General features: G+C 29.1%; 1 protein-coding gene across 1 annotated transcript in view; it reads left to right on the top strand.

Annotated features, from left to right (window-relative positions):
- The first annotated feature begins 9,604 nt into the window (after nucleotides 1-9,604).
- LOC124542967 (proton-coupled amino acid transporter-like protein CG1139) overlaps nucleotides 9,605-13,759 on the top strand; it is a 39,809-nt gene continuing 35,654 nt past the window's right edge. The window contains exon 1 of the mRNA XM_047120931.1: nucleotides 9,605-9,772. Within this exon, the coding sequence (XP_046976887.1) occupies nucleotides 9,704-9,772 (69 nt within the window). The 5' untranslated portion in view covers nucleotides 9,605-9,703. The remainder of the gene's footprint in view (nucleotides 9,773-13,759) is intronic.

Genomic DNA, 13,759 nt, shown 5'->3' with positions numbered 1-13,759 from the left:
CATTGTGTTTTATTATGATATTAGATATTATTTCTATTTCATTATTTTTTTTTTAATATATTGTTGGCGAAGGCAATGCATCATTCGCTTTATTCGATATCTATTTATCGATTTTTAAATGACTTTTATATATTTAAATAAATGAAGTCAATTTATATTTGCATATATCGATTATTATATTATATTATATCGAAAATTCTGTAACTCTAATAATTATATAATAAACGTTAAAGTATCCTGTACACATATTTAAACCAAGTTTATGAGAAACTTGTTTAAGTTTAAATTATAAAAGTTATAAAAACAATTGTATCTAATTAATTGAGATAATTGATAACATATTTTTAATCAATAAATATTTATATATTTTTTATCTATAGCGGCTAGATTATGTCAGATCAGATACATATAACTTAATCAACACTTACAAAAGTTAAGACTACACGTCAATGAAATGTTCCGACGGCATTCTGATAAGATTATATCTTTGGAGATAAATGATCTACATCCAAATAATAAATAAGAACACATGTATATATATATTCGAGTGTCCAAGCACATTTGGTTGGTCATTTAACGATATAAAACCTTCTTACCACCGTATACACATACTCCCAAAAATAACAGGCCATAATAACAAAATTAAAAATAAAATTATATAATTTATCAATGAATATATCACTATCAACTTATACCAGACCTGATTAATGTATATATAATTCGAACAGGATAAGTTTTAACAAAAGGATATGTTTTCTTTACCACCGACCTCATCAAAATTGAATGTATGGATTACATTGGGTAATTACGACCTAGAAGAATACTTATTCCTTTAATTAAAACGTTATATGACTCTTACATAGTTGAAATTTTTATTGAGGTATTTAAGTTTTGTTAAATCAAATAATGACAATCTTATTTTCATTAATCTTATAGAAAGAGATGACATGAGAAACATAAAATTTTAGCAGCGGTACATAACACTATACGTGGTTAAAAAGGTTGTTAACCTCTGTTAATACCCGTATAAAAAAGTAAGTTATTACTTCTTAAGATTCACATTATGGAGAATGATGGGTTTACATTTGAGATATTATGATAAATTTTCAATACGATCGGGGTTATATTATAATTATCGAATTAATATTACAGTAAAAAACACTGCGTTCACAATCTAATTCCTAAAATACGGTACACAGAGAATAATTGTAAATAAGATCTTATATATATTGCATATTTTTTATCCTAGAATCATAGGAGAACTATGTTATAAATATATATAAATCATGTTACAATTTGTTACAGTTTTTGTCAGCTATTACGATAAATAAAAATAAAGGGTCGGTAATTATTGCAATATGTTGATAATATTGGAACAGACATTGTTGTATTATTCTCAACTACCGCCAACAAAGAATCTCTGTTTATTAATGTTACCGCAGTCAATAGAGACGCTTCAAAGCGAAGTCTTACCATAATTAATAAGTATCTACTGCTTGTGGCCGCGCTGTGAGCGTTTTAATGGGCGTGTTAAATATATGAAATATGTTTATAAGAATACTATGTTTACATTTAAAGTTTAGTTTTTTTAAGTATATAATATTTTCAAAATTTTTGTCATTCGAAATTCATTACTATGTAATCGTTTAGATGTAGTTGTAACAAGAAAGTTGATGTATATACTGATATGGAATTATTTATTTTCGTAACAAATTGATTACTAATAAAAGTGCTATAGCAAGAAAAATTTAAGGAATTTTCTTACCAACATTTGTAACTATGATCAATCGCTTATCCGCTGCGACTTCGCCGTGTACTTCCTAGTTGGCCTGTCACCCCGCCATTACGTGTTGTCCGGAATTAACCGGCTCGAACTGGTGCGATTTATTCCCGGCAGCGTGCGCAGGTGTTGCAATCGGCCACGCTCACTAAACTGTTCCTTTTGAACTAGTTAATGGCAACTATTTACGGGTTAAGGTCAAATTTGTCTCTTAGGATCGTCTTCTTCAAAACGAACTCAACGGGTCATCCAAGAAAATATTGAAAATTTTAATATGATAAAGGCTTTTTATGTCTCTCTTTACTTTTACATGCAAAAACTATTGCATGATTGTAATGATTTTCTACAATAATGTTGTTTATACATCAGAATAACACATCAATACATAGCATAAAACAAAGTATCTTACCGCTGTCTGACCCTTTGAATGCTTACATCGTTAAAGTTACCCTGTGGATTATGATGCGGTTTTTTTTTATAAGATGGATCGATTCAAGAGGTACGTTTATATGTATAATATATGCAAAATATAGTAGAGAAACACTGAACATTTTAGTAAAAGCGATTTCTTAATAAATACATTTTTATGCGCTTACATTGCAAACTCCGAATGAACCCTACGAGATTGATCAAAATAATGTACGTACCTACTACGGTATTGTACACCTAAAGAATTTCTTCAAAAATGTCTGCAATGATAGATTTCTATCTCTTAGGGATAACCCACCATAACCATTTTTTATCCTTTACTTTTTACGACAAATAGTGGCATATTTTCGAAATTATTTTAAGCAAAACAGCATTAATCTTTAGTCATTTAAATACCTTAAATACATTGCACATTTAATGTAGATCAATATAGTTCTGTACAGTATGTTATTTAAATGAATATTTTCAAAGATATCACAGATTTAAAACGCAAGTACATAGCGGTTTGCATTGTGTAATGACTGAAAAACTGTGAACATTTTAAGACATTATATAGAATATTCAGTACCAGTATTGCACCAAAGCAAAGCCGGTGCAGGTAGCTAGTAGGCTAAAATTTAAAAAAATATTATGTGAATAATGACGTAGGTACGTCTACGTCTATAGAAAAAGTTTCGTCGACTGGAATATAAACAATGTGACTTTGTATAATAAAATCTAAATAAGTATTCAATATAAGTTAAATCCATTAAAAAAATGTTACCATACGTGTGTCACATGCTAAAATAAATACCTTAATTAAATTAAACGGAGACAAACCAAACAAGGAAAAATACGAGATGCATAAAGACGAGATTCGTTTAATTTTATGGATTGCTTTAATGTAGGAATATATTTTAACATCATTTTTAAGATGAATGTTTTTGTTCAATGGATTGATTAATATTAGTTTTGTTCAGTGTATATACAAACAAATAAATTCGTTACTTAATGTTTAATGAATCACTTCAGCCTGAGACATTAGGATGAAACATTAAACAATATATGAATACTAAAATAAAAATAATACAACAATAAGTATATGTTATCGTCACGTCATAGCTATAGGCATTTTATGAATTGTCTTGTAAGAAATTTAGAACTTCTAGTAGTAGGTGTGTCAAATACAGTCCCCAATTGCAAACACAAAATGTCAATGTTTTCACCATAACCTAAGTATCTATTATAAAATGTTATTTTTGTTTTATAAATCAGACTTACGAAGATCAATTATATAATGTTTAACTAATTCATTTAATGTATCTTTAGAAGATTTTCACAAATAGTTAGTCAAAGTTAGTTAAATTATTTGTAATTATTTCAAATTTGACGGAAAATCCTCAACTAGATACTGCTCTACATACCTTAACGATTACTAACGCACTACATATTTTATTTGCTGACATCGCTCATTCATATAATCTTTTAGAATTCATAATTATTAAATCTTAAAGCATAGGTAAGTAAGTAATAAGCTAAGAGCATAAATAGATAATAATATCTTATTTAATAAATAGTACCGGCATTAAAGATATACACAATGCTTGTGTTAAATAACCTAAATAGATACAATGCAAAAATTCAAGCATAGGATCCCTGGATCTGCTGCATAAGCTAACCATATATATCTTAATTGGCTACCTTATGTTTACAAGTAATCAACACCTATATATACCTTAATAGTTATATATAAGTATATTCCGTACTGTTTTGGAACGAAGTTAGTGTTGACATTACTATAATATGTTTCTTGCGGCTTCACGCGCGTTGAAATAACTGGATTTTAAATAGAACTAATTGCGTCATTAGCGCAAAAACAAGGCATCATGAATAAGATTTAAATTTGGATTGGAAATTTCCATAAATGGATATATCATTAATAACACAACAATATGTAAATTAAACGTTAATATTTATAATGTTTAACGATTATCAATAATGTTAACGAAGTAATGCAGTCTTTATATAATAATAATTTAATTTTATGAAACGTAGTTTTTATATATCTTATAGAATTAACAATAATTTACATTAAGACACTTTGAGGATTCTCCTGTTAAAGTTATATATAATTGTTTTTTATTGTTTTCATCCGAAACATACAGATCCTTCCGATGTTTTCTTGAATCGGGATGAACTGTAAATGTTAATGAAGCATTACAAATTTAATGAAGCTTGCTCGGGTTTGAACAGTCCTTCTGGCTCAGATTCACGTTTCTCAACCACTAGGTATTCTCGGCTCATTAAATATTCTTTAGTATGTTTTTTAGAATTCGTAACTTTTCAAAAGCTATTTAAATATTGTTTTCTAACTTTAAAGCATTTAAAAATACCTATTTGATGATTCTCCTTCAATATTATCAGTTTTCTTTCAACAAATATTCATTTGTGACTTACTGTAGCGAGAATTCTCGAATCACATATGTAACCCTACAGCTTAAAACTTCTTAAAATAAAAATAAAATATTCATTTTGTTTGCTATATGTATTTTCATAAGCTGTATATATAATTGAAGTCATTTTACGGTAAAAGTAACAATCAGCATGACAATATTGTAAATTTTTTATGTAATTTAAAAATAACCTTAAACCTTAAAAAAAGGAAAACATGTATTATTGGTAGTTACTTTATTTATGATGTCGTTACGGTCAGAAGAATATGATAAACCAAAATAATTAATTTGGTAAAATTCGCAATTGTCCTGACTGCCTTCGGCTTAAATCTGTCCTGATTTCCTATGGATGAAATAAAAATACTTCCTGATTGAAACGCCATCCACGGTCCCATCTTAACCTTCGAGGAACCAAAACACTCAACAATCGGAACAGCTATATAGTTCAGTGACATACACGTTGAATTCTATATATAAAGACATGTATCATACATTAATCTAACAATAGCAAAGATAAAAATCAGCTAAAGTTAAAACTACATCGTAAAGGCCTATTTGGGTTGTCACCATTCGTTTTTTGTATTCATATGTAAGAGTATACGACTATTCGCCTGTATTGTTATCACCATAAAGTCTTTTTAACCATTAATTACTATGTACTTATTATTATGGAATCCTGAGGCAATGAGCATACATTATTAAACCTTATGGTTTAAAAATAACTAAGTTTAGACATAGGCAATTATACTGCTATATAGTAATTGTTGTATTTCTAACAGATCCTCAATTCAATTCTTAGTTTAATGGATTTTAGTTGTGCCTAGCAGACCCTAATCCCAATAATGATGTCAATGCCGCTTTGACAAGATTTGAATTGATTAAAATGTAACTTTTAATGATCGCCATATATCATACGTTTAATGTTATTTAGGAACACATAGCTTACTGATCAGAAGTCATTGTATTTGCTTATTTTTTTATTTTGTGTAATTAGCTTGGACGCGTAGCTTAACATTCATTACCATTTTAAATAGCAGTTTAAAAACCCATTTTGGTTTGTCGTCGTCTTTAAAATGTATATCCATTATGGCAGTGACATGTGTAATAAATAATATTTGTAAGTACATAGATTTTTTTAAGTAACTTATAATAACAATTTAAATATTGGGTATATTATATTGTACTCATTTTGGCTTAAAAACATATAACGCTTGTCTTTTTTATATGGCTAATTATTTAATTTTGTATAGATTACAAATTATATATTACCTAATTGGTTTTTACTATTATTAAAGCTATATCATGTCGTAAATTTCTTTTAGTAAAATTTTAAGATAGTACTTCATCGACCTCGTAAACCTGTAGTTATTGTTGGAAGGACATAGATAAATGAGAGGATGGGTGGATGAGTGAATTATATATACACGTACATAATTATGAAACTATTAATGAATCTAACTTCTGATTCAACTCTCGACAGTTGAATCGGTTATATTTTTAAAGGAAATTTTAAAGGTATACACTGACAACAGTCAAATAGCCTCTGTCGCTAAATAAAAAAATAAATAACGATAGATATATACGTAAGCAAAAGGTTCATAACAAATTATTTATTTTGAGATGTTTTCAGGTTTTCAGTTTACAATTATTTTGTATTTACTAGTATGAAGGAATGTCTCATGTTTCTGAAAACGATAAGAGAAAATCATTGACTTCAAAATATACATACTTTTATACTGTTTCCAATATCATCATAATAACAGTAATTCATTTCGGTTAGTCGTATTGCTTTGGAATTAAGACAAGATTTTCCCATGTTAATTAAAAATCTAATGACGTCACCAATTTAATGCAAAGGAGAAGTTATTATAAATTTTAAGTTTATTCTGACTTCAGAATTGTAAGGATGTTAAAATTTAACAAATAACGAATAAAAATACTCAATGTTGCATTGTTAGTTTTAATTATTAAAAAAATGGACGAAAAATTTTATAATTTTACTCAGGCTGTTAAAAATTTAATGAAATATATTATTATATTTAAGATAGCGGCTCGCTGTGCAGACTCATCATCACCTTCATTGCGGTATTTGTTGTCTACTCGAGATGACACAGATAATGAATATTTTTATGAAAGACTAGCGATCCAAGCCGGCTTCGCATGGGTGTAATACTAATATGTACTAAATAATTGTCAATTTTTTATCATACTTATCCATAAACCGTATTAGGTATAGCAGTCATTTTGTGTTTTGTTATTCTATGTCAGATACGTTTTTATATACCACGTTTTATACTGAATTCACGGAACGAGATAAAGTCCTATCTCCGTCTCCTGTTTCTAAGCTACCTCTCCACCAATTTCCAACCAAAACGGTTCATCCGTTCTTGATTTATAAGTAGTGTAACTAACGCCACTTTCTTTTATACATATAATATTAAAGTAATAATAAATTAAATGTTACAAATGACGCTTGTACAATTGGATAGTGTAAGAAAAAATATTATAAAGTTAAATATAATATTATAAAGTTAAGTATAATAAAATATAAGTTTATAATATCATCGATTACCGGTGGAGCACTTTATGCGTGCTCATTTACTCTTAGTAATACATATATCTGTCGATTAATGAGGGAACCAGATTAACAGAGGGTCTGTTGTAGAGGGTGTGTCCCAAGTCTGAAAGACTAAACAAAACACTGGTAAAAATCAAACTTTTTTTACTTCATGACTATGAAACCAGTAAGTCCATCGTAATATTATTTTTTACATGAAGGTAGCCAGCTCCTGTAACCTATCCAGGTTATTCATCAGTGGAAATAATTGAAATATTTATTTCATCAGTTAACCCAAGTATTCTTTCTAAAACCTCAAACCTGTTTTATACCTCAAATGTATACCTAATAATGAAAAATTATGCGAATTATTCTCACTTATTATTGGTAAATAAAACTATGGCAAATTTTAATTTATAAATCGAAAGATTAAGAAAATAATAATATATTCAATTATTTTTGTTCGAAATAGCCTGGGTGCGCTTATTATATAGGTATATTTATTTAACAATAATCAATTCGATTTAAAGAAGAAATAAGTCGCAAAATTATTCATAAAAAAATCTTGTTTTGCGGTTCATGTACTAACATAAGTAAACTTTAGTAGGTGCGTAAACAACTCAATAAAAACCTGTGCTTACACAAGTGTTAACTTCTGAACAAATGACTCAAAGTAATTTAATATAATTTACGAACTTCAAAAAAACTCAAACTCAACGTACGTACTTATTATAAAATACATAAGCTTGAAACCAATGATATTCTAATAAACAGATATGTTATACCCATACTAAACAACAGAAAAAAGTGTGCCGCGCCGGGGACCGTTTATTTTGTAAAATAAAATAAACTAAATTTATTTCGTTACAAGTAAAAAGGACAGCTTGATAAAAACAATAAGTAAAAGGGATAACTATATGTTTTAATTACGCAAAACGTATTACTACTTAATTATGATGTATTATAACGTATTACTACGTAAAACGACTAAATGCAAACGTCGCAATTAGGACGTTTTCTAGTCTTCACTTTGTGTGCGTTAATGACATATCTGTTTACTAGAACATCATTGCTTGAAACAGAGAAGGAACCAGATTGATATGATACTATTACACGCAATCATAAATGGGCAAATCAATTGTCCTCGCTTGCTATATGCTTTTTCACATTCTTATTTTAAACTGAGATATAAGCCACTATAATATACCTAAGACAAGCACAAGCAATGCTACAAATTATATTGTCATACGTTTGTCACAAACTAGCAACAATTTATATCAACATTTTGACAAACAAACAATTTAAAAATGGAATCATTAAAATGAATTTCATTTATTAACAAATCTTACCATTTTTCACAAGAGCATACACATTGAAAGATAACTCTAAAGTTTCGTCGTTTTAATTTATATAATTGTTCTATTTTCATTATATTCATCTTTAATAATATTGTTTCATTATGGTAACCTTATGTGGCTTATAAGATAAATTAAATTATATGTACATAAAATTTCTGTAACGCTATTGATTACGAATAAATCCTTCTTACATTTTTTTTTACAATTATTTCTTTTGTGTTTCGTAAGTAATTATTTATCAAGAGGTGTAGCTGACGTGTAGATCACTTATTGTAACGAATTTTACAGTAATTCCGCTAACCTATTTGAGATGAAAATTTGTTTTGTATTATATTGCAGTTAATGCATATGTAATCCAGATTTATAAATATTTATAATATTTATCTAATTTTATATTTCCTTCTTCGCGCACGTATAAATGATTCGAATAAATGATCTCAGGATAAAATAAACATCTTATTAATAAGGATAAGTCTGGCATGGGATTGTTCATTATGGAAGTTGCATGCACCAAGCGTAAAAAACCAAGACAAGCAAGCGGAAAACCTAAGACGTTGTGGCTTTAAAACAGGAAACAGTACAATAGTTGTACTAGGCTACTAGTAACCAAATAGTTTTCCATATTCATGGTCAAGGTATCCGCTCAGTAATGCATACAATCACAACTTTTTGGCACATGGGGCTCCCTGGACTTTATGAAAAACACCGGTCGGTTCTCATATCTTATCGACGACGCCTTGACAATCAAGACCAGTTTCGGGAAAACTGGATGGTTAGCAAAATTTGGCGTGCGTTGAAATATCATTAAGTTACGCTGTTTTGATCTAACACGTTTCGAATAAGACATATAAATTATGTAGGTATACTCGATGGTAACATCGTCAATTGATACATTTATTTATCAGAAAATATCGTGTGTACTTAAGGGTGTTTACATTAATCTTGATTTTTCTGAAATTTCTTTGTAATCAAAGCGTAGGGTGCAGGAGCGCAGGCTGGTGCGGTGACGTCACGCCCGCAAGCATTATAAGTGCGCGCGCGCAGTCCCGCGTTCATTCGCTAGTTCGCGCGTCCGCCGCGCACCGTGTTATCGCCCGTGAACAGTGCACCCGCGAATTTTCAAACAAGTGATTTACTGTGCATCAAGATGCCGAAGAACATTTTAGCCGAGATGGGCTCCCAGGTGGGGCTCACCCCCGCCCGCCAAAATAAAAAGGTATGCTAATATATTTCTTTACAAGTTCAACCATTGTATAAATTGCGATTATTCCGTCACGCTTATATGTTTATACACTGCCCACATGCTAGTCATTTACGAAATAAAATTAATCTTTTCCAAAAATGTATTTCATATTTTTTAAGTCTTTAACTGGATGTATTAATTCGGAATGCGAAATTTTATATTTTATAACATGAGATGTATCCTGTATTGGCGATGGTATTTTCAGATCGACAGGTCTAAGTCGCGAGTGAACGGCAGCGGCTGTTGTCTCATGGTCAGACGTAAATAACCATGCGGACGGTAGCCGAAAACCAATGTCAATACCGCATTCGTTGTTGTCCCATTCGAAACATATAATGTATGATGTAACGTAGATTTTATGATGATTCTATTATAACACTCTTTTTCTATACCAAATAGGTATTAATTAAATCAAAATATGTAGGTACTCGTATAAAATAAACGTTAAAAAAGATTATGTTACAATAATCCATGTACCAAATGTATTTTCATTTTAAAAGTGAACATTCTTTATGTTACCAGAAGAGTCGTTAACGAATCCACGCAATTTTCTCATTCCACACATTACAAGAGCTTTGACTAAGACGCCTGGAGCGAGGCCAAGACGTTTTTTATCCATTAACACTCATATTAGATTTCGCATATAAAGGATTATAAAAGGTTACAAAACCCTCTTACAGGCCGATCGAAAGTTTTGTTTATCTGAATAATTTATTTTTATTACACCGAAAGAACGTTGTTACAATTACAATAAAAATGATGACGTCGACAGATTTTGTATTCTACCCATAAGATGGCAATATACGGAGCATTTTTCTCTAAACGTAAACGATGGAGTTTGTTATTTCAAATACGACATTTAGTAAAACTCTGATTCACATAATTATGAATAATGATGGTCTTTATATGTCGGTACAATGACAAAATATTTCTGTAACCTACCGTGTAATTCAGTGTAACAAGAACATTTGCTTAGGTTTTGGTTGTTTCAATGTATGCTTTAGTTCAGAATCTTTCGATTTCCTAGCTTCACAATTTTTTAAAACATTTGTTAAATATTCATCATACTTTTGTATCTAAATTCAATAAATAATTTAAGGAAATCAAAAGATTATGATGAGTAATCAAATGTTACCTCTCAAAAGGTCGTTTGCTAAAGAGACTGCACTTTTAAGAAGATCATAACAAGAAATCAGTACAGCGTTTGACAATAACGAGTAACAAATCCTTTGAATAATAAATTTAACACATAAAAATAAGGATCATTTGAATCAGACTTAAATTGATCCTCAATTTTTAAACATTAATTGTTTTAAATATACATTTCATGAACTAGTGATTCTATGGCTACAGGTGACTGCTATCTATCAAAAGATTTCTACCAAATAATGCGAACCAAAGCTACATATAAAATATCCATTTATTTAGTTTTTAATCAACGCTGTTTTAAAAGACATTTTCTTAATTTATAAGGAAAATCTGCAGGTAAACATGGACATAGTATAATTATAAGTAAGCAAGAGTGGTTAAAATATTTATTGTCATGTAGGAAATCATACGTGGTATGAGAATTAAATATAATGATTAGGTTCGTTAATTGGCACATGTTACCTTGATACATCATTAAATTCCCATTGGGAAATCCGGGGAAATTGCAAACACTTGATTCTTATAATTCAAGTATATAAGAACAAAAAACTTAATGATTAGTCATTGCTTAAATTATTACAGCTGTAGGAATTTTCCTCTAGTTTATCATCGTTAGGTTTGTAATTGAAATAAAAGTGGATACTTCTATTTGGTGTGTAAAAATAATATAATACAGTACGAACATAAACAAATACGTATAAAAGCAAACACTTCAAAGACATAAGGCGCACCGCAGTATGACCGAATAATAGTTATTTTTATCCAGATTCTAAACAAAATTTCTGCCAAAAACAAGGAAAGGGCAATTGTTCAAACAATTTTACGTCGTAATTAATAAAAAATAGAATACACTGATAATAGCTTCAATAAACACACCACAAAATCAAAATATGTACATCTTTTGACCATAAGCTTTATTTGAAGAAGCATTTTGTTCATCTAATATGGTAAATTGGAGATCGGTATCAGACCCACTGTTAGGTGGAAGCCACTTCCTTAGAAAAGAAGAGTAATATACAATACTAAAATCATTTGTTTATAATTAGATTTGGCAAACGAACGGCCGCGCCTTTTTTTCGACTCAATAATCGATATTATGTATTTTTTACAACTAGTAGACAACTAGAGTTACTTTACACGTAGTAGAAAACTAGAAATACCTAGAAATTGAATTCTTTTCATGCACGTGTTATTTAAACATCTACCTATTCGTTTTTATTTTACTTTGATTCACGCCTTTTGTCTTTGCTTAGAAATACAAACGTATAATGTTATGCTCGTGAATATATTAATACAATAAATTATGTGCTTTGCTTTGAATCCTTTAAGTATGTAAGATTAATATTAAATTAATAAACGTCTTCCACCTTGATTCTACATTAAGAAAAAACATATAATTCAAACGGAGGCTAGAAGCAAAACTTTTTATCGCGCGTCCAATAAATTTAATTTACCGGTTTTATTAAATTACTCACGCATGCATCATCTCTAAATGTTATTTGTTAAAAATCCAGTTCTAAAAACTTTACTATATTGCAATTTTATATATGGGTAACATTTTTTTATTCAAATTTTACTGAAGATTTATGAAACTAGTACAATTTTGTCCGTATGAATTCATACAACAGTATATTTGGCAGACTTACCGGTTGTAAAATGTTATGTTTAGAACATAACAAAACGGCATTACTACTAATTATAAGGTTTCTAATTACATTATGACTGATAAACACCCACGCAAGATCACTTTAGGAATACAAAAAGGGTTAGTCATAATCTTAATTAATTTGCTAAAAAAAAATCTTTTTTTTTTGTAACCTTATAGTATCTAGAGTGATTAAAATATCTAATTTCAAGGCATTCTTAAAAGTTAATATACCAATATATATATTGTGTCTCTTTTTCCTTGTTTTTATAACATACTTTTGTTATTTCTTCAATCTAAATTAACAATGACAAAAAAAACATAATGCTTTCAAAGTTGTCACCGATTCATGATTGTTTAAATCCAGATACAAACCTACATTATATTATTGTAAAAAACCTGTATAGGTTACAAGGATTTTATTATACTTCAATCCCTATTGACTATTGTATGTTAATACAATGCAAAAAGAGTTTTTAGTACGATTGATTCACAGTTTTTCAGTTATCTGTATTTTTTAAAACATGCAATATTGACAACAGGTCATGGACGAAATTTATGTTAACAAATTTAATTAACTAACTTAATGTTTAGCTAAACAAAAACGATCGATTATATTCGTAACTCGATGACATAATTCGTTGGTTTATAATTGTTGTTTTTATGGCGCGGTGAATGCGAATCTAACTGTATTCTTTATTTATATGCATAGTGTGTTAAAATTAGCCTTTCAAATACATAATAATCACAGTAATTTTTCTAGAGCAGCATGTCATGGTCAACAAGACTCGTTGAGACCACTATTTTGCCTTCATTTTATGGATAATTTTAAATTATCTATCGTTCATTAACCCCAATCAACGAAGTTACGATATTAAATACCATCTGAATCAATCTTATACTCGAAATACAGATTAAAAATATTTTTGGATTCGACTCTCTGGTGCGTCCGGTTCGTTTAGTTTTCTGTGGAAATAATTTAAAATTAATAATTAATTTGTTTAACATTACTTACATTTATATATGATAGTCTAATATTTAAATTTCTTATATTAAGTATTATTTTGATTACATACCTTTTATGCTATTTGTATACTAATATGAATGACATTTGATATGCTATTTTTTATTTTGATAAAAATAGTTTTCTCGACATCACAATATAT

Source organism: Vanessa cardui, chromosome Z (genome assembly GCF_905220365.1).
Source record: "Vanessa cardui chromosome Z, ilVanCard2.1, whole genome shotgun sequence".
NCBI lineage: Eukaryota > Metazoa > Arthropoda > Insecta > Lepidoptera > Nymphalidae > Vanessa > Vanessa cardui.
Note: the sequence above shows the minus strand (reverse complement) of the source record. Positions and strands in the feature narration are given on the sequence as shown.